We start from the raw sequence: 23,593 nt of genomic DNA on the forward strand, positions 1-23,593 counted from the left end.
AATAAGCCCTGACATTTTCATGAATAAGCTAACATCACCAAATGACTCAACATTAATATCTGAGATTAGCTTTGCCGGTCTGTTTAGATATTATGTAAGTCTAATTAATGATGTCTTTCTAATCCATTTAAAATATATATATAAGATTGATTAACTTAAGGGATGATTCACCCACAAATGAAAGTTCGGTCATCATTTACTCAGCAGCATGTCATTCCAAACCTGTGATTTTTTTCTTCTTCTGCAGAACACAATATAGATATTTTGAAGAATGTTTCAACTGTTTTTGCCCATACAGTTATAGCCAACGGGCTGCATGATATTGGAAAAACATATAGCATTGAGATACTGTATTTCGTTTTTAGGTAATATAAATTGTGATATAAAAAAATGCAGGTGTTTTCACTAGAATACTATGGAAATAATTAATCATTCTAGAATAATTGGGGTGATTTTGTTGGATCTCTATAGAGCTTTTCTAAAGTCTTTTTACTCTGAAGACTTTTGAGTGTGTGTGTGTGTGTGGGCAGGGCCTGATAAATGGGACAAAATGTCCCCACAAATATGGCAATATCCGAAATCCTTGTCCTTGTGGGGACATTTTTTGGCCCCCATGAGGAAAACAGCTTATAAATCATACTAAGTGATGTTTTTTGAAAATGTATAATGTAGAAAGTTGTGTGTGATGGGCAGGTTTAGGGGTCGGGTTAGTGTAAGGGGATAGAATATACAGTTTGTACAGTTGTACATAAAAATCATGTCTAAGGAAAACAAGAAAATACAACATTAGTTTGTGTGTGTGTCCCATACGGAAAAACTTTTTGACTTAATCAATACAACTATAAAATAATAATAGTTATTGTATTTGTATAGTATTGTATTATAATTTTTTTTCATAGTACTGCTATAAAATTCCAATACTATTATTTACATCTTAATTAATTTTCAAACATTAAACCGACGCAGTATTTCAACGCATCAGATCGGGTTTGTTCATTTACAGTCAGTGACCAAAGACACTGAAACACTGTATAGTTGCACATGTAGATGAACACAGTGGTGCACTTCACTCTGAAATCCACAGTCAATATATTTATTTCACTGAATCACACCCTTCACGATTTGATAATTGCTCTAAGCCATATTGCAATATTTATTTCGATATTGTGCATCCAACCCGATCTCACGGCAATTCGCAATTTGACCCAGCAGCCTTATCACCCTGTAGCCCAAGACTGGTTGCCCACTGAAGCTAAGCAGGGTTGAGCCTGGTTAGTACCTGCACTGTAAACCCAGATTCTTACGAGTGATCATTACTTATTATTTTATGTTTAGTAAAAAACTGCTATCATTACTAAACAACATTAGTTGTTTGTACTATTTAGCTGAAAGATTCATTGCACTAATCAGGTTTAGCAGAGATAACTTGGTATGTTTAGTTTCATAAGGAAGGGGAGGGGCCAAATCAAAAACCTGCCTGGTCACGTGAAAAGACCCGCGTCTAACGTGCGTCCAAGGGGCTCTACACCTGGCGGGACGAGTATTGAGAATTGTATTGAGTATTGAGAAGCAGACGGTATTGAGAATTAACAGAGGTTTAGATGTTGATGAATTATTGTTTAATTTGTAGTCACCATAATGGTGATAAGTGCTGGCTTTAGTTGGGCTCTTGCCCTTGATGATTGAACATTAGTGTTTCTCTGGCTGCTTTACCTGTGTGTTTAAAAGGCACAATTGTTATAGGAAAAATGCCAAGAGTATGATCCAGTGATTATGACTGCATATTGATGTAGTCATCTATAAAGATTATAAATCATCAGCACCTCATTTCATCTGTTTAATCTCTTATTGTCTGAGTCTTTCCATATGATTGTTAATACCACTCAACATGTTTAGTTTCAGCTTGTGTAAAAAGTTAGGGTTCCATGTTAATACAACTCAACATGTTTAGTTTCAGCTTGTGTAAAAACTAAAGTGGTATAGGGCAACGGGTTTCCACGCGATTTGCGAGTAAAGTCAACTAATTCGGGTTAAGAGTGTGGATGGGAGACCACCTGGGAAAAACCAGGTTGCTGCTGGAAGAGGTGTTAGTGAGGCCAATAGTGGGTGCTCACCGTGTGGTCTGTGTGGGTCCTAACACCCCAGTGTAGTGACGGGGACACTTTACTGTCAAAGAGCACCGTCCTTTAAACCGAGGTCCTGACTCTCTGTGGTCATTAAAAATCCCAATCCTTCGGAAAAGAGTAGGAGTGTAACCCCGGCATCCTGGCCAAATTTGCCCATTGGCCTCTGTCCATCATGGCCTCCTAATCATCCCCATATACTGATTGGCTTCATCACTGTCTCCTCTCCACCAATAAGTTGGTATGTGGTGGGCGTTCTGGCGCATCATCCAGGTGGATGCTGCACACTGGTGGTGGTTGAGGAGATTCCCCCCTTCCATTATGTGAAGCGCTTTGAGGACCCAGAAAAGCGCTATATAAATGTAACAAATTATTATTATTATTATTATAAGTATTTTACGAGCTGGCTAATCCGTATGATTTTTGCTCAATCTTACATATTTTACGAGTGGCCCAATTCAAATGAATTCGTCCGAATGACCTACCCCTGACCCCGCCCCTAAACCTACCTGTCACTGGGGTTTAGACAAATCGTACGAATTACCAACAAATTGGTCGTGAGATAGCTTGCATCTCTACGGCCCTGTCCCAAATGGCGCACTTCATGTGGACTTTTGGTCTCGTGGACTTAAATTGCGCGTGCTCGCCGAGTCTACGAGTCCGTAGGCCGTCCCATTCAGCATTTTAACGCTCTGAAGTGTGCTCAGCAGCGCCCCCTTTGTACCCTTGAAGCGGTCTTCCGCGGAGCCCACATAGATGTAGGCTCCACACACTTTAACTACCCAAGAATCCTTGCGAAAGGCCAATCAGACAACGGACGGGAGGAGATTTCGCTCACGGACAATTGTTGACATGGAAAATATTAAGTTTTTTATGACCTAGATGTACATTTTACCAGTTGTTACCTACAGTTTATACAAACATTATGGTCATCGACCAGTGGTTGATGTCTCAAACATAATAATAGCGCGTTGAATAATAGGATCGCATTATGATTCAGTAAATAAATAGAACCGAATGTCAGGGCTTTACTGAGTCATATGTAAACATATGAATATTGAAACCTGTAAATTCATCTGAAACCCATGCACATTTTCATTATGTGTTAAAATTGTAATCTTAGTTCAAATGGAACATTATGTATTATTATGTACAACTGTATACATCATTTAAATAAGCATGATGTATCTATTGTCTAATGGCCAGGTGGCATACACAATATCAAAATACAGAACTGTAAAATTAGGCTGTGTAGTTGACATGGAGATAAGACGTCGGAGCGCAAAAATGTGATTTCTCCTGTCCAACAACAACCAGACCGTTATTTCCGGCGTGACGATCAAGTCGGTCCCAAAAATACCTCTCAATGCGCCCTCTGGACTCGCGCCAAGAGCCCTATGTCTGTGTAACGGAGGCCAGCTGGTAGTTGCTGTGCGAGTAAACCTCACTCCTCTGATCTCAATAGGCGCTCTAGCGACAGACGCTAGAGGCTGCAGTCTTTAGCCTCCTTGTTAGACCGCCTGACTCTCACGCCGGAGACCCGGGTTCGAGGCCCGCACAGAGCGGGGCGAGTAGGATCCGGGTGGAGGGGTTACATCTGCATTACATGACGTCACCAAAGTATGGACTCTGAGGAAGTCCACAAGTCCGGAGTGTGCCATTTGGGACAGGGCCTACGTTGAAATGTTCTGTATGGACAAAAAAAAAAACAGCCTGAAACTGCCTCTATAGTTAACTCAATGCAAATTCTAGTAGCTAATCAATTTCAATATGTCAAACACCGGGTCCCCTCAGCCCGGGGCTTAAACCCAGGTAAGCCTGTGCATTAATGTGGCCCTGGATGGAGACCAAATAGCACTGAAATAATCAGACAGATGTTTGTTGTGTTTAGATCTGTGGGAACATACTGTACACAGTAGTAATGTATTTTTATACCCAGTGACGGCAACTGTCAGCAGAGATAAAACATCGTCATCCGCGGCAGCTGTGTGCGGTAATACTCTGGGATAAAGATTTACGTAAACTACCAGATGGAGACAAACTGAATAACTGGTATATCATTTTCCATAACAGAGATCTTAATAGCACTTCATTGTGTTTTGTATTACAGTATTGCAGTCATTTACCATTAATTATTAGCGCAGCTCGAGTTATGGCGCCTCCTTGCATTATCAGACATCTAGATGCCACAATAAAGCACTTATTTTTGTGCCGCCCATCCGAGACAGAACACAAATCTCTCTGTTGAGCTCTTAGTGACGGTTGTTTCCGCTGTGGGACATTGCAGGACCTCACAGAAGGGGTTCAGTGGTTCTAGTGGTCAAGCAAACCGGGCAGCCATAAAAGGCAAGGGCAGTCTCACTACAAAGGGCAGCTGGGGAAGAAACCTAGGGGTTCTTGTAAAGTGTGACTTGAAGGAAGGATTTAGGACTTCAGACTTGAAGCTCTTGAATGTGTGGTGTTAAGTGGTGTTAATCCACTGAGGACAAACACATAAAACTCAAAGACAAACACAAGGCGTTGTGGGTCTTCTTGATAATACAAAGGGTTACTCTTTTCATGAATAAGGTACAAAATGGAGTCCCATTACATTGAAGCAATAAGAAACACCACTAGTTTAGAGTTAAGTATTAAAAACTAAAATCTTTTGTTAAAATCAACCCTGTTTCTGCATGATTCTTTCGCCCCTTAATAAATAATGGAAAATTCTGTAAAACTGTGACACCCCGGAAGTTTCATAATTTGGATAAACAATTATCTTACATAAAATGAACTGCATTTAAAAGTGTCAACAATAATATAACAATGTTAAAATCAACACTGTTACCGCATGTTTTTTGTTTGTTTTTTCACACTAATTCTATAAAACTGAGACATCCAGAAAGTAACAATGTGCACAACAATTATTTAACGTATAAATTAACACAGGATGAAAAGTGGCTTTATCATATAACATTATTGAATTCAACCCAGTTACTGTTTAATTTCCCCTTATCGACACCCAGGAAGTAACATCATTTAGATAAACAATAATCTAACATAAAATTTACATGGCATGTAAAAAGTGGCAACAATAATATAACAGTGTGTTGCAATCTGTTACCGCATAATTTTTCCCATAATTCTGTAAAACAGAAAGTAACATTTGTATAAACATTTGTATTTATGATCACAGCATGAAACAGCATTAAATTCGACGCAGTTACCGCATAATTTTTCATATATATATATGTGGATAAATGCCACTTTCTGAAGCCACCTCCTTGTACTGAAATATTATATCAAATTATTTAAAATTATTCTATTTTGTACCCTATTTGTGGACAGTTCCCGTACAGTGAAAGTGACATTATAATTTGAGAGAAATTGTGAGGGTGAGAAAGAAAGAGTGTTTACATGTGTGTAATGGACAATGAATGTGACATTTAAAACTATGTGGGTGTTTGAACTTTCTCCTAGTCAACAGAGCAAACTGGATAACAGACTCTTTGTCCGGTCTTTAAATGAAGTTGTTCGGTCTGTTATAATATATTTATAGATATAAAAATTGAGAAAAAAAATCTATTTAGTGTAGTGCAAAGTACCACTTCCTTTAATTTAAGCCCACACAATAAGCCCATAAAATACGCTTTCGTAATTCGTATGCATCAAAAAATCACACAATATTTCGCCCCCATAAAAGTGGAATACGTATTTTTTGTTGTTTATTTGAGTGGTATGATCTTAGACTTTATACTGACACCTATCAAAGTTTTTTGAAAAATAAGAGTTTTAAAGAGATAAAAATAAGTAGTATTCAGCTGGTCATGTGATCCCAACATGGCCGCCACCATGAGGGTGGACCACCGCTGCATGGAACACCTTGTAGCCTCCTAAAAAGACTTGACTCTTCATCAAAAGTGATTTACATAATTTAATTTGTATACATTTAAGAAAGTACTATTTTTTTTGCATTTTTTTTTTTTTGCATTTTTAATCAGAGACATGTCGATATTTGCATGTCACACCGTGAGACGTTTTTTAACTGCTTTCACGAAAAATGACAATAATGTCATTCCAACCATGCCATGATGATAGCAGTGAACAATGGAGACAAATGCTGCTCATTCCACTCTGAAGTATAACAACGTTTTAAGATAACTTCGAGCAACAAAATAACTGCCGAAAGAAACCAGAGCATGAGGTGCGAAAGACACCGCACAGAACCGATCCCGCTTTATGGAATCTAAACCAGCGGATTACACACTTGAGAAAGTACTAGGAGAATGCCAGGAAGTATTTGACACAAAGCCGCCTCACATTGGTGAAGTAGTTCATGAGCGCTGCTCTAGAGCTGTCAGTGTTGAGATTCCACACATAGCTGACGGTTTATGGAATCTGGTTCGGTGGGGGATCAGCTTCCCAATCATTTCCACCTAATTGCGCTCACATTGTAATAATAGCCCTCCATGGTTATTTCAAGCATTTCATTTCTCTTAAACAGGACAACATACACTACCAGTCAAAACTTTTGGATCGGTAAGAATTTTAATGTTTTTTAAAAAAGTCTCTTCTGCTCACCAAGGCTGCATTTATTATATTTTTTTTAATTTTTTTTTAATTAAATTAGTTAAATATTATGACCATTTAAAACAACTGTTTTCCATTTGAATATATTTTTAAAATGTGATTTATTCCTGTGATGAAAGCTGAATTTTCAGCATCATTACTCCAGTCTTCAGTGTCACATGATCCTTCAGAAATCATTTTAATATGCTAATTTGATGCTCAAAAAAACATTCATTTTTATTATCAATGTTGAAAACAGTTGTGCGCATTTTTTGCGTGGTTCTTTGACGAATAGAAAGTTCAATGAAAAGCATTTATTTTTAATTTTCTAACATTATAAATGTCTTTACTGTAACTTTTGATCAATTTAACTCATCATTGATGAATAAAAGTATTTATTTTATTTCTTTCCCCCAAAAAATAAAATGAAAATTCTTACTGACCCCAAACCTTTGAAGGGTAGTGTTTTAATGTTACAAAACTTTCTATTTCAGATAAATGCTGTTCTTTTAAACTTTCTATTCATCGAAGAATCCTAAAATACAAATGTAAATAACTGTTTTCATCATTGATAATAATCATAAATGTTTCTTGAGCATCAAATCATATTAGAATGATTTCTGAAGCATCATGTGACACTGAAGACTGGAGTAATAATACAGCTTTGATCACAGGAATAAATTACTATATATATATATATATATTCACATAAATTGAAATAATATTTCACATTACTGTTCTTTATTTGTATTTTTAATCAAATAAATGCAGCCTTGGTGAGCAGAAGACTTCTTTTAAAAACAATACAAATCTTACCGAAGGAAATATGAACAGTTTGCCTATGCAAAACCTGGAGCCATGATGCTGAGGTGTTGTACAGTAGGCGGTTGTCAAAGCGTTGATATTTGGTTGCTAGTGCATTCTGGGTGATTGCTTACTGAGAGCCTACCTGCAGGTTTCTATGATTTTCTGGTCCTTAGATATGGGTTCTTCCAACTTTATCCACCAATTGAAGTCAGATTTCACAAGCATGCACTTTTATATAATCTTTTTAAAAAAGAGAGCAAGCATCACGTCGCACAACATTTAATAGAATCTTTGTCTATTTTGTACAAAATGGAAACAACGCATTACAAACCAAAGAAGTTCCAGATAAGGCTATGGCTTTCACACAGTTCAAACGCAAGGTAAACCTGCAATAGCTTTAAGATCTGCTTGTTAACATTCTCAATACTGTAACTGATGCAATTCTGTGCATGAATGCAAGCAACTCGACACATAACCACATGGCGAAAGAAAATATGGTTGAAATCCCATGTCAACGTGCATGGCATGGATATGCGTTACGTCACGCAAGGATTGGGAATTCGATGACGCCCAACCCTGGAGACAAATCATAAGAATTCTATAACCTCAAACCACATCGTCCAGCAACCAATGAGCAGGACGATTCACATCAAAACACTTTAATAAACTACATTGTAACAGCGTTATCGGAAATTTCAGTTATGTCGAATTCCAGAAGACAGCAGGCTCATTTTGTTGGCAAAAAAACCCTGAGTGATGCTACACTGGACGATGCCTTGGAGTTTATATCATCTGGGGAGTGTCCATAAACCAGCTATGCTGCAAAAAAGGCTAAGGTTGCAAATGGAGGTTAAGAATTCAAAACACATGGCATCTTTGCTGGACCTCAGACACCAGCTCTAGGCAAACATTTTGAATATAGAAAAGGTTTCTTAGTCAAAAGAAAAACGTAGTACTTTAATACATTACGCATTTTGTGGGCTAAATTTTGGAACTTATGAATGAGAACACTGAGGTCGTTTCTGTAAAAGTACACAGTAGAGAAATAAACAAACATGCATTTCCTAAACAGTGTTTGGTTTCCTATTGCATTAGTGTGGCGAGTCCACGAGGAAATTAGGCCTGCATCCACATCGTCGAATTGTCTTGACGGACAGCCGAGTTGTGCCGTGGCTGTCCGTTCACGAGTCTTACTGCTGTTTGCACTCTGCAGGAGGAGGGTCTTTCTGGAAGAACAAGGCGGAGATAAAAGAGTAAGAGTATTAATTCAGGAACTGGGGAACAGGAAGTATTTCAATAGTTTAATTCATTCATAACACATGCTTGGTTTGGTAAAGGTGAAGTATGAAATTTCTGCACCAGTAGCAATTGCAGAAATATTGTTTCCAAAAAGGTTTTGGCACCACCCCTGTCTGTCATTGGTTAGTCCCGCCCCCAAATCATGCTATAGACTGGCTCAGGTATGATGTCAGAACCCGAAAGTCTAACTCGCCGCTGGTTCCTTTGAGATTTTCCCATGGGGTTTTAGAAAAAAGAAGCCTGTGGTAAACACAACTTAATACATTGACATTTTGTTCAACACCTCAAGCTGTCTTATTTAGTTACTTATTAACAACAAGTATGTTTTCAAAAATGAACATAACTGCTTCAAAATTCGTGTTTTTGCTATGGATGTGCGTTATTTACGTTGTAGAACAAAATGTCAAAGTATAGTCAAGTTATGTTCAGCACAGGCTTTATATTGCACATTCACTGTATTGCCTAAAGTACTGTGACACCCCTCCAAATCATTGAATTCAGGTGTTTCAATCACTTCCATGGTCACAGTTGTATAAAATCAAGCACCTAGACATGCAGATGCTTCTACAAACATTTGTGAAAGAATGGGTCGCTCTCAGGAGCTCAGTGAATTCAAGTGTGGTACCGTTAGAGGTTGCCACCTGTGCAATAAGTCCATTCGTGGTCCATCAGTCCATCACGCTTCTCTGTCTGGCAATCCGATGGACGAGTCTGGGTTTGACGGTCGCCAGGAGAACGGGACTTGCCTGACTGCCTTGTGCCAAGTGTAAAGTTTGGTGGAGGGGGGATTATGGTGTGGGTTGTTTTTCAGGGGTTGATCTTGGCCCCTTAGTTCCAGTGAAAGGAACTCTTAATGCTTCGGCATACCAAGACATTTTGGACAATTTCAACTTTGTTGGAACAGTTTGGGGATGTTCCTGTTCTAACATGACTGCGCACCAGTGCACAAAGCAAGGTCCATAAAGACATGGATGAGCGAGTTTGGTGTGGAGGAACTTGACTGTCCTGCACAGAGTCCTGACCTCAACCCGATAGAACAGCTTTGGGATGAATTAGAGCGGAGACTGTGAGCCAGGCCTTCTCGTCCAACATCAGTGCCTGACCTCACAAATGCGCTTCTAGAAGAATGGTCAAAAATTCCCATAAACACACTCCTAAACCTTGTGGACAGCCGTCCCAGAAGAGTTGAAGTGTTACAGCTGCAAAGGGTGGGCCAACTCCATATTAAACCCTACGGATTAAGAATGGGATGTCATTAAAGTCCATGTGCATGTAAATGCAGACGTCCCAAAATTTTTGCCAATATAATGCAAATCGAAAAAAGCCTACTATAAAACCCCATCGGAAAATCACAGAGGAACCAGCGGTGAATTAGTCTTCCAGGTTCTGATGTCATACCTGCACCAGTCTATAATGCCAGAGGTTAATATGTCATGCCAAGTATTTTACTGTGAAAAAATTATGTACTTCACCTTTAAGGTTAATTTAGAATTGAGAAGTTTAGTCTTCACTGTCTAAGAAAAACTTCACAAATGTCATTTTCACACTTTTGTTTGTCCAATAGCAAGTTTGATTGTCTTGTCCTCCTGTCTGATCTGCTTTTAAACTTACGTTTACAGGGAACTTCTGCGAAATACTTTCACCAAAGTACTACCAGAAAGTAGGGATGTGCGAGACTATTCGACTAAACTGTGTTTCTACTGCTAATCAATCGGGAGCGTAAAACAAAATCATGAAATTTTACCTCTGATCTATGCACTCGTTTTATACCGATTTAAAGGGAAAATTTTGTGAATGAATCTTGTTTGACAACTAGATCCTATATTAATATCTTAACGAACAGAATACCCTTAAATATTGTATAGCTGCCGGTACATGTCAAGCTTTTAGTACCGTTTTTGTGTACATACACAAAATGTGTGTTCAAACCCGGATGCACAAGAGGTTGTCGTTGTAAAGAACAACGCTAACTTGGCGTGTGGACTTACGTTAACTAACTTTTATTTGAGGAATATTGTTTATAATATGCTATTGAGTTTGCATCTATTGGTCCTGCACTGCCTGTTGATTTTAATAAACGAGTCTATGTTGGCTAACGTTGATTAACTGAACACTTAAGTTTAATGTACAATGAAAGCGCATCGCATATATCGTCGCTGTCTCCATATTTCCTCATTTTATTTTTTTCATAAATCATTACAATTGGTTACCCTCTACGTTCGTCTGTGGGTTTTGCAGATATTTAACCAATGAAAAGTATTAAAAAGAGCTTGTGACTAAACCTCGTAACTCCATTGGATCTTACCGACGCAGTGCTGTACAGTTTGGACCGTCTCTGCTTGTTTGTAATGCAAGGGTAAATAAAGGACTGGTTCTTTGAATAAGTACAGTGTAACTATCCTATAAAGGCTGATGTTTTATGTGTTTAAGGAGAGGAGAAGAGTATCTTAGTCTAGCATTTGTCGTCGAGTCATAGCCAGTACTGTCTTAAATAGCCTGTGCGTAGAACTTCATCTTTAATAATATGAGATTTTGGTCAAATAACAGAAAAAAAAAACTTAGCAGCCATATAGCTACAATAAACTTTATAACCTGTAAGTTGATAAATTACTGCCTCGGTTACTCGTTCTGTTGATGGACAAAAACACGTATGTTCGATATTCTCCAAAGCTCGCTGGTCGTAACTCCATTTGAGCTTGATTTTGGTAAAATGTTAATATGATGACACATGCAAGTGTTTGACCATATATAAAGCCACAATATCAAATTTGACAACATAGTGTTTAACTATTTTAAAAAATTGTGTTTTTCCCATTTTTCGAAAAGCTTTTTTTTTAATAGACATCGACTATATAATCTCTGTTACCTTAAATTATACGTTTATCTCCGTAAAGCTGCTTTGAAACAATCTACATTGTTAAAAGCGCTATATAAATGAAGATGACTTGACTATATATGACCTGTTTTTCAGCGGCATTCAGTGTGAGATTTGATGGTTTGAGTCATAATTTAAGTATATTTCAAAATATTTAAGGCTAGTATTTCAAATAGATATTCATATACAAGCCGGTTTTTTTCTAGTCTGTTACAAAAGTCCCATTTAAACGTTAATGAAAGTAGTTGTGCTACACATCTTTACTAAACATTATTGATCATCGTCTAACATCAACGAAACCTGATATCTGAACGGTAGAAAGTTTTACGAAAGAAAATAACAACATTTATTTGTATTACTATTTTCAATTAGCAAAGACACATGTAAATGTACATAATCACTAGTAGTAACATAGTTACTCAGCTACAGACTGCGGTTCACATGAACCGAATTCCAGACCGCTGTTTTCAAACCAAACTTAACAGTCAGTTAACCTTTGATCCACACACAACCCTCTCATGTGAAAGTGACATAAGAGTTAAAGCAGAGGAGAAAGACTAGAATAAAAATAAAGGGAAGATGGGAAAGATTGATGGGAAAGAGAGCCACATCCCTTCTGGTGTCTCTTACCTAGAAATGCATGAAGTGAGAAATGAATTATGCCTGTAAAAGGGGAAGTGGAGGAACAAACACACAGGTTTACACGTCAGGCATGCAACTGATTATGAGCACCATACAAGTTAATGCTTTCAATCCAGACCACTTCAATCAAACACAGATCAGCAATAAAAGTCTATTTTAAGTATTCAGAGAAAAGCTCTGTTTGGGACAGAACACTACTACGATGTATCCTACAATGCAAATTTCTCAAATTGCTAAAAGTTGAGACATTTTTGCATTAAAATCTAGATTTCAAATATAACCAGTAAGTCATGTGTAGCATACTATGTTTGTGGCTGCCAATGTTATACTGTTTCTCATATTATATATATGGTAACAATTTACAATAAGGTTCATTAACTACATTAGTTAGCATGCACTACTAATAAACTGCACTTATATACAGTATTTATTAATCTTCTGTGTTAATGTTAATTTCAACATTTACTAATACTTTATTAAAATCTTGTTAACATTATGAACAAACAATGAACAGCTTTATTATTAACTAACATTAACAAAGATGAACAAATACAGTAACAAATGTATTGCTCATGGTTAGTTCATGTTAGCTAATACATTAACTAACGTTAACTAATGAACCTGATTGTACCACTTATATTTATTTATATTAGGGATGTGATGGTGAGAATATCCCCCCCCCCCCCCCCCCCGGTTAATCGACGTGTGACAACACCGGTAAAAAAAAAAAATATATATATATTTTTTTAAAATCAATCAATCAATCAATCAATCAATCAATCAATCAATCAATCAATCAATCAATCAATCAATCAATCAATCAATCAATCGACAGTGGGCAAGTATCTATTGCTACTATCGTAGCAAGCCTAATTTACATATATAAACACACACACACATATACATATATATACATATACATATACAGTACCAGTCAAAAGTTTGGAAACACTACTATTTTTAATGCTTTTGCAAGAAGTCTCTTATGCTCATCAAGCCTGCAGTTAAAAAAACAAAACAAAAAAAAACAATAATATTATGAAATATTATTACAATTTAAAATAATGGTTCTCTTTTTTAATATACTTTAAAATGTAATTTATTTTTGTGATGCAAAGCTGAATTTTCATCAGCAAGTACTCCAGTCTTTGGTGTCTTATGATCCTTCAGAAATCATTCTAATATGATGATTTGATACTCAGTTATTATCAATGATGGAAACAGTTGTGCTGTTTAATATATTTTTTTGGAATACTTTTTTCAGGATTCATTGATGAGTAAAACGTTAACAGCATTTATTCATAAAAACAGCATTTATTCAAAATAAAAACATTTCTAACAATATAAATCGTTACCATCACCTTTTATCAATTTAACGCATTCTTGTTGAATTAAAGTACTAATTTCTTAAAAAAAAGAAAGTTATTGTTCCCAAACTTTTGAACGGTAGTGTATATTGTTACAAAAGATTTCTATTCTAAATAAATACAGTTCTTTTTAACTTTTTATTCATCAAATAATCCTGAAAAAAGTATCTCAGGTTATAAAAAAAAATATTAAGCAGCACAACTGTTTCCAACATTGATCATAAATCAGCATATTAGAATGATTTCTGAAGGATCATAAGACACCAAAGACTGGAGTACTTGCTGATGAAAATTCAGCTTTGCATCACAAAAATAAATTACATTTTAAAGTATATTAAAAAAGAGAACCATTATTTTAAGTTGTAATAATATTTCATAATATTACAGTTTTTTTTGGTTTTTAACTACAGGCTTGATGAGCATAAGAGACTTCTTTCAAAAGCATTAAAAATAGTAGTGTTTCCAAACTTTTGACTGGTACTATATATATATATATATATATACACACACACACACACACACACACAAGTATAGCAGCATACAGTATGTACTAATTTTCCAGTATTCTATTTCAAACAGTCTAATATCCTAGCAGAACTTGCAGAAATTAATTAAAACATAAAAATATTAAGAGGCCTACTGAAATCTCGCACCAAAATCACATTGCTCAAATTAATCAATTGCAAAAAAATTATAATTAAGAAACAGGAAACCAGAGGATTTAAATTCTCACCGTGGGGTCAAAATCTCCCTCATCCTCTTCTTCACCTTCCTCATCCAGGTCCTGAATGACAATAACATTTTGCTTTTTAATTTTTTATTGCCCAAAAATAAATAAGGCAGTCTATCAAATGAGTCTCACCTCCTCCTCTCCCTCTTCAAGATCCTCCTCTTCAAACTGCAAAACGGCATGGAATTACAGAAATATTATAAATCAAAATGAACTATTTGATTCAACACAGAAACAGGGTGATATATATTGAATATTTAATTCAATATTGCCATCGAGGTTCATTTATTTGTGATTAAAAATGATCAAAATCAACTGAATAAAAATACAAAGGTGACCAATCCCAGGACCCAAGCCTAAAAAATAAATCCCAATAAAATTAAATACTACATAACCCCCTAAGCCAAAGCAGAGTAAACACATACATCAAGATATACAGTATTTCACAGGATTAATAGTCAGAGTAGACGTACACTATCGTCGTCTTCTAAGGCCTCTCCTGTGAAATAAAGCACGGCTCTGGGAATGACCCTCTCCCGGAAGAAGTGCCCGGTCTCAAAATCTGCAGCTAGAGTGAAGTCCAAGTCTTCATCCTGGACACAAACACACAGTGAGCAGACAGCATACTTTTGTCTTTCTTTTTTTGACATAAAAACTTTTACAGGATTGAAAACAGCATCTCCTCGTTTCATATTAATGAAATACGTTCAGTGTGTGACATGCTTGAGTTTAGAGAAGCTACCTAACAAATCATTGTGGAATGACTGTACTTGTGTTTAAGCAGCCACATGTACGTTACTATATGAAGAGTTGACCGTAACTGACGCAAGAACTCTTTCAGCGTTTCCTGTCCGTGACGTGTTTTCTAAACTTGCGCTACAGTGTGTGTTTGTGTAGGCAGCTAAAGGACATGTACTGAATACTGCAATGATTCACATGTTTACAAACACAACAAAACACTGAGGACGCAAGGAAGTCTTACTCACCATTCCATCAGGTGACGCTAGAAAAGAAAGGAAAAAAGTATTAAAACTAGAACAAGAACTCACTCACTCACTCACTCACTCACTCACTCACTCACTCACTCACTCACTCACTCACTCACTCACTCACTCACTCACTCACTCACTCACTCACTCACTCACTCACTCACTCACTCACTCACTCACTCACTCACTCACTCACTCACTCACTCACTCACTCGCAGAAACTCGATGCATTTAGGCTTGTAGACGTGATCAAGACAATCTACTGAAAGTCAAACTGAGCATCATAATGGGGAAGAAAGGTGATTTAAGTGACTGAGCGTGGCCTGGTTGTTGGTGCCAGATGGGACGGTCTGAGTATTTCAGAAACTGAAGATCTACTGGGATTTCCACACACAACCATCTCTAGGGTTTACAGAGAATGGCCTGAATAAGAGAAAATATCCATGCCTTGTTGATCCCAGCAGTCAGAGGAGAATGACCAGCCTGGTCCAGCTGATAGAAAGGCAACAGTAACTCAAATAACCAGTCGTTACAACCGAGTTCTGCAGAAGAGCATCTCTGTCGAAATCTTGAAGCAGAAGACACTGGTGTCACTCCTGTCAGCAAAAACTGAGGCTGCAATTCACACGGCTCATCAAAATTAGACAATAGAAGATTGGGAAAACATTGCCTGTTCTGACGAGTTTCAGGTTCTGCTGCGACATTCAGATTTTAGGGTCAGAATTCTGTGTAAACATGAAAGCTCGGATCCATCCTGTCTTATATCGACGGTTCAGGCTGATGCTGGTGTAATGGTGTGATATCTTCTTGGCACACTTTGGGCCTCTTAGTACCAATTGGGCATCGTTTAAACGCCACAGCCTACCAGAGTATTGTTGCTGACCATCTCCATCCCTTTATGACCAGTGTATCATCCTCTGATGGATACTTCCAGCAGGATAACGCACCCTGTCACAAAGCTCAAATAACTCAAACTGGTTTCTTGAACATGACAGTGAGTTCACTAAACTGAAACTGACTCCGCATTCACCAGATCTCATTCCAGTAGAGCACCGTTGGGACGTGCTGGAACGGGAGATTCACATCATGGATGTGCAGTCGACAAATCTGCAGAAACTGCGTGATGATGTCATGACAATATGGAGCAACGAAGAATTACGGCAGTTCTGAAGGCAAAAGTGGGTCCAGCCCGCTACTAGCGAGGTGTACCTAATAAAGTAGGATGTGTGTATATATGTACAGTACACACACATACTTATTCAACAAGGATGCATTAAATTGATCAAAAGCGACAGTAAAGACATTTATGTTACAAAAGCTTTCTATTTCAGATAAATGCTGTTCTCTTTTTTATTTCTATTCATAAAAAAATTTTTTAACACAACTGAGCATCAAATCATCATATTAGACACTGAAGAATGGTCAAATTTTGCTTTGATCACAGGAATAAATGACATTTTACAATATATTCAAATAGAAAACGGTTTTAAATTGCAATAATATTTCACAGTATTACAGTTTTTATTGTATTTTTGATCAAATCAATGCAGCTTTGGAGAGCATTAGAGACTAATATATCTGTATATAATGTAATCATATAATACAAAATTAAAACAGTATAGTAAATACAACCATGATGTACTAATACATTTTATTTAAATGTATTTAAATTTTCATTCATACCAGAATGCAAAAATTGCTTATTATTGTCAATAAGAATTTGGGGTGAAAATGGTTATTTGTCATGAAAACAGGGTAACAAATGTAAACCAGCCCCAAATTTTCTTTCTATTTTAGTGTGAAATATGACCAAGACATGTTCCCGACAGGTTTTGTGAGATTCAGCCATACAGCCGCAAGTCATACTTTGAAAAGGTCCTGATCAAAGTCAGGCCTGAAGGAGACGTCTCTTCATGTGGACCTTTGCAAATCCCACTTTCTTCTCAATTTGAAGACTTACTTCATTGGGGGACACTTAATATTCAACAATATTATTGATCGGACTGCACTGATTCTTATGAACTAGAACTGACCTGATCTGGATGATGTCATAATTTTTCGCAGATCTGCTCAATAGATGAAATGAGCTAATTTAATAATTGATGATCTTAACAAGATCAACACTGAACTGACTTCAACAGCCGAAATGCATCATTTTCCTGTTATCACTGTAAAGCTGCCTCAAAACAGTCTGAATGATATAAAGCGCTCTATAAATAATGGTGACTTGACTTGTAACACAGAAAGCATTACATCATTCAGTTCAACCTTTTCAGTGTAAATGCCACTCCTAAGACGGGAATGTTGTGCAAATCACCGCAGTAACAGATAAATTACACACATCCGGCGCCGCGTTCATTGACTGTAATCGTGTCACTTTCCCACAGTCTGTGTGCAGGACGGGCGGCATTCTTTACCTGTCGCGGCTGACGGGAAACATCACGCTTAAATATCTGAGGCATTCAAAGCTAAGCATTTTTGGAAGGCTTCTCGAGGTGAAGGAAACACTGCAATGTCATGACGGCTGAAGATACACATTCAACTGACATTCCTTGGCTGGGATGAAAGGCTTTGACTGTGTTTGGCTACTAAAAACTGAAGAATCTCCTCAAACAATCAAAAGCCCTGTTGTAACGGCTGCTTTCCTTTGACCTGTGTCATTGAGAACCTTCACACACACACACACACACGCAATAAACATATCTTGGCCTAATATGACTGTGAGTCAAACATAAGTAGAACAGGTAAGAAACTGGTACCATTTCTGCACTAAAAAAATGATTTTGTTTAAAAGCATTTTCGAAATGCATTTATTAAAATGGCTAAGAATATAATAGAGCTGTTATTTTATAATACCGATGTTCGTTGTGAAAATGGATAAAACGCACAAAAAAGTATGAACATGGTTAAAATATGGCTAGCTGTGGAACAAGCAATATTCAATTAGTTTAAATGTATGAGACTGATTTATTGATAGATATCCAAAATTGATTATTGCATAAAAAAAAATAAAAAAAAAATGTTTTATTGCTGACAAATATGCATCATATTTGTTTGTTAAAATGGTGTAATCCAATTTTCATATGCAGTTCAAATACATACATCTTAAATTTAGGCCTATTTTATTTTATTTTTTTAGAGAATGACTTTTACAGGCTGACGGAAAACAGTTTTCTTTGACCGCACACTTTCTAAAATCAGCCAATCGCAACTGCAGGTCACTGACCCCTATTGATTCTCCTGTTTACTTCCTGATTTTCTTCCTGAAAATCTGATTGAAATATATATTTGTGCCTATAAATGCAAACCTATGCATCACTAGGAAACATTTTGTCCTGATTTAAAAAAGAAATGTCAGTTTAAATCGACACTGAATTATCAAACACAACTAGGTTTTTTGTTTTGAGGAAAATATAATTGTCACCAGTCACATTAATGACCTGTACTCATCAGAACAGAATATGCAAGTACAACGGAAACGAGCCAAAGAGGCTATGGAAATGGACAGGGCATAGCATTTAAAAAAGAAATTATTATTTTATTAAAGGGTTTGTTCACCCAAAAATGAAAATGTTATCATTAATTACTCACCCTCTCATGTCATTCCAAACCCATAAGACCTTTGCTCATCTTAAGAACACAAATTAAGATAATAATTTGATATTAATGATTTCAAAATCACAGCGTCACTCACATAGTTTTCCATTAAAACAGGACTAATATGTATTGTGTATTGTGCATTTTTCAGTAACAGGTTTGTTTTTGTGGCTTGAATAAATATGCTTCATATAGAGAAATAATTTAGATCGCAATTCCTCTTTTCGTTTGTGCTGTTTTATCAAAAACTTTAATTCAAACTCATTGACGCCACTTTTTTTGGCATAAAGCGCCCAAGCATCTTTGGCAATTATTAGAGATGTCACAGAAAATGTTGTTTTTATTTTATTTTATTAATCTATGCACAAACAGTGACTGACTGTCATAAAGCAATACAGATTTAATAATATATATATACTTAAATCTAATTTGTGACTTTGATAATCTGGTTTATTTATCATATACATGTTTTGGCTAGTAGAGGTTCTCAATGGCTGGTCACTTGAGTTGGCTGGTGAGTGAAAAAGTTCATTTCAAACCCTGATTATTATTATGATTATATTGTTGTTGTCCCTAATTAATCAGGTATTCTGACTTGTCAATATTCCTGCTTTAACCGTTAACTGTTATTTTCAATTCATTGACTATTTCATTAAAATTCATTAAAAATTTGGTCACATTTTAACTGCTATGTACTATGTAAAAACTATGTTCATTTAATAGCAAACACTGCTATTAAGGTGGGGTACGGGTAAGGTTAGGGACAGGTTTGGTGGTATAGGTAGGTTTAAGGGTGGGTTAAGGTGTAAGAGAAGGTCAACAGTGTAATTATAGATGTCATTCCAGAAATTAATTACAGCTGCAACTATAGTACGGTATATCTTAAATATACGGACAATGTAAAAACATGCATGTACACAAGAGCACTGTACCAAATTATTTATTTAAAGGTTAGTACAAAGACATCTAATATAAAGTGGGTCCAAAAATTTGATTGATGTGTATTTTTGTCCAGACCACTGCTGAAGATGCACAAGCTGTCTAGCGCCACCTGGAGGAAGTTTGTATTACATACAAAATAGTTCTGAGTTGGAAACATTTGCCACCCAGTGGATAGTCCACCAATTCAGACAAATATAATTGTGTGACGCCCCCTGCTGTCCAGAAGACACTAAAGAGTAAATTTGTAGCATCTAATTAAACATGTGTATGCCATCATAAATACAATTTGAGAGAAATTTCACAGTTTTTAAAGTCCCCATGAAACCACAATTGAAGTTTTTTTGGCTTTTAGTATGAATATGTTAGCCTTACTGATATCTATCAGGCATCTATCAGATTCAAAACAATGACAAAATTCTAATTTAGAAAATATAGGCATTAAAACTCAGTCTCTCACTTCCGCCAACATGGATCAGTGATTTTGATGACATCATTCAGCACTTCAGCTTCTCATCAGATTTTCTGTCCAATCAAATGCTCTCTAGAATCTGAAGAGTCCCGCCCCTTACATCATAAATAGATGCTGAAGCTGCGGCTAAAATCGGTCACTTGTTCACACGTTTACTATTTTCTACAATGAATAATGGTACATAGTGCACTATATAGGGGATAGGGAACGATTCAGAGTAAATATGCTTTCCATTGGGGCGAATGAAGTCTGGTTTCACGTTAGTGTCACGCTAAGCGCCGTAGCTCTGGTCCAGAGACACGATACACAGAGCGGATCATGTGATCGAGTCACCGCAGACCAGAAAACGTATCAGACCCTTTTGAATTTTACACAGAATGCTATATATTAAAACGATATGGAGGAGATCAGGAGGAGAAACGGATCGAGATTAGAAAGGAAGCTGCTGCTTTTTCCCGAGCTCAACGGCTCTGGCCGCGCTGTGATATAAACTAAATGCTATTGGCTATTTAAAAAAAAAAGGGAGGAGCTGCTCGATATGTCCCTCCGTGTCTTCCTGTTTAAGTGGAAATTACATCAAGACACTGTATAAGGCAGCGTGTTTCAAGGCACTTCAGTGGACCTTTAAGGTTGATATTCCTCATGACCTGAAACACATAGGGCGTGTTTTCACACTTGGCAAGTTTGGTTTGATTAAAACTAACTCTGGTGCGCTTGCTCCATTAGTGTGAATGCTTCCACCAAACAAGCGGATCGAGACGCACCTTTTCATAGGGTCTCTGGTGCGGTTCCACTGAAATATGAACGCAACATGGACCAAAGACATCTAAACTACCCACAAACAGGAAGTGAGGTCACAAGATGCAACACTAAAGTGGACTGTAAAATCATATGATCATCCAATCATATTTTGAAAAAAATCAACAAATCAATTCAATAAACCAAACCAATTCACTACCTGATATAGGTCATAAGCAGGGCTTGACATTAACTTTTTTCCTCACTAGCCAATGTGGCTAGTGGTTTTCCAAAGTTACTAGCCACACAGCATTTTTACTAGCCACATTTTTGTTGTTGTGAAATTACCTGATAAAAGTGGACTATGGTGTGCTAAAATTTACTTGAACTAGATTTACAACCCTTTTAAATGTAAAACCATTGTTACATCCACCCAAATCAACATAAATATATAACAATACAGGTCATTATCATTAGCTCTGATAAGATTGTGTGTAAAGCTCCTTTTTTTAAATAAAACCATGTATTATGTATTATATGTTGCCACATTGCTCCACCGGCATACGACATAACTCCAGCAGGGCAGCTAGCTGTCTCTTCGATTCTTTGTTGTCGGTCACTAGCGACAATACTCATTAGGGCAGTCAAAATTGCTCAAAAATGACCTTCGAATATTCCCTCTAAAAAAAAAACATAGCTTATCTTCGAACTATTCGAACATCTGGTTGCACATTTTGTCAATGACGCGCATTACGTCAATAACAGGACAAATTAATACAAAGAGACATAACTACTTGTATAGGTAGTTTATTTAAGTTTAAACATATTTGACAACGTATTACCTACACGAAAACAAGTAAATCAACTAATGGCCAAGACCGCAGACCTCACTCACTCTCGCTCGCTCACTCACTCGCAGGCACTCTTTCTCTCTCTCGCCCTCCCTCAAGCTGCGTTCACACCAAACGCGAATAGAGCGTCTGGCGCGAGTGTAAAGACGCGTTTACGCGTGTCTGGAGGTCTTGCGGCATGAATGAGGCGTCACGCGCTCTGTGCAGTTTAAATGAACAACAACAATAAGCAAATGTTGAGTGCTGATCAAGAGTTTTGTGCAAGCAATTTAAGGTCGCGACTCTTATATAGCAGGCTTCATTCAGTGATTGAAACAAATATTACATTAATTGAAGTTTTACAGTATATAGAACCGACATTGAACGCTCCGAGCGAGCTGTGCTGTGGTAAACATACTTTTCCTTGACGTGAAACGGTAAATAATCAAACCAGTGGAAGCCTGCAGTGCATGAAACTGCTGTATCTACCTTATTCATGCAATATCTATTCAGTCAGTACAGTAGCCTACACTTCAGAAATGTTTCTGTTTAACGTTAAATAAAATGATCCCTCAGGCAGCGCGCCCACTCGCAAAGCAGACAGCCGCGCCTCTGCTACCGCGGGCGTTTTTCCACATTCGAATATTAATTTTCACCTTCGAAATTCTGTTTTTTAAAACTATTCGAATATATATTCGAATTTAGAATATTCGTTGACAGCCCTATGGGATTTGTAGTGTCGTAGTGTCACACTTATTTCAGATGCCTTTTGAAAAGACTACAATTATTCAACCCGCCAAAGTGGCTAGTTGGAGTGACTGCGTTACCCGCCACGAGCAAAATCCACCCGCATTTGGCGGGTTGGCGGGTGTTAATGTCAAGCCCTGGTCATAAGTATATCCCAAGAGCCTTTTCATGAAACACCATTAAACAAGAAAAGATGCCAATCCATTTGAAAACACACTCAATTATCTTAATCCAAAGATTTCAGTCTAATTAAATCATACCAACATGACCAAATCACTCTCGTAATGCTAAACTGTGAGATCTGTTTAGGTTGTTTCTCAAACTAAGATGAGGCTTAATCTTTTGTTGTACCGTTTCTGCCGATTCTCTATTCTTCTGCCTGGGAAACCAAATCCAAACGAAATAATAAAATAAAAAACTACTAAATTCAACCAAAAGGTTAAAAATGATGAATTTGTTGCTGCAGTGTAACTTACCTTTAACCGGAGAGAAGAAGTTGAAGAATGAATCTTGTGGAATCTCTTTGGAGACAGTCCGAATGGTCCCTCTTCCTTTGTGTTTCTGCTTCTTTTTAACAATTTTTACTGTCACATCTTTGCCTTTTTGCCAGTCGATCTTACAACTAAAAAAACAAAAATGGAAAAATGCATAATTTAGAAACACTGGTAGTCCAGATTTATGTAAAGAACAGAATCAAATGTAAATGCCAAGTGAAACTGTTTAATTCTTTCCCAAAAAGCCACACAATTGATGTGTCATTCATGCTAAATCAATTCTACACTACGGCTAAAAAGTTTGGAATAATTAAGATTTTTTATGTGTTTAAAATAAGTAAATACAGTGATATACAGTGGTACAGTGGCATTTTGGCGTGCTCTTCGTCGAATTCA

General features: G+C 36.9%; 1 protein-coding gene across 2 annotated transcripts in view; it reads right to left on the reverse strand.

Annotated features, from left to right (window-relative positions):
- Positions 1-7,741: 7,741 nt before the first annotated feature.
- The window catches only part of nap1l4a (nucleosome assembly protein 1-like 4a), a 29,172-nt gene continuing 13,320 nt past the window's right edge, over positions 7,742-23,593 (reverse strand). The window contains exons 9-15 of one of the 2 annotated variants that reach the window (XM_084396521.1): positions 23,180-23,325; positions 15,378-15,394; positions 14,865-14,984; positions 14,524-14,559; positions 14,395-14,445; positions 12,283-12,315; positions 7,742-8,704 (exon numbers count right to left, since the gene is read on the reverse strand). In XM_084396521.1, coding sequence (XP_084252647.1) covers positions 12,310-12,315; positions 14,395-14,445; positions 14,524-14,559; positions 14,865-14,984; positions 15,378-15,394; positions 23,180-23,325 — 376 coding nt within the window. In that variant the 3' untranslated portion in view covers positions 7,742-8,704; positions 12,283-12,309. The remainder of the gene's footprint in view (positions 8,705-12,282; positions 12,316-14,394; positions 14,446-14,523; positions 14,560-14,864; positions 14,985-15,377; positions 15,395-23,179; positions 23,326-23,593) is intronic. The other variant, XM_084396520.1, reaches the window with a different exon arrangement.

The sequence above is a fragment of the Rutilus rutilus genome (genome assembly GCF_951802725.1).
Source record: "Rutilus rutilus genome assembly, chromosome: 23".
Classification (NCBI taxonomy): domain Eukaryota; kingdom Metazoa; phylum Chordata; class Actinopteri; order Cypriniformes; family Leuciscidae; genus Rutilus; species Rutilus rutilus.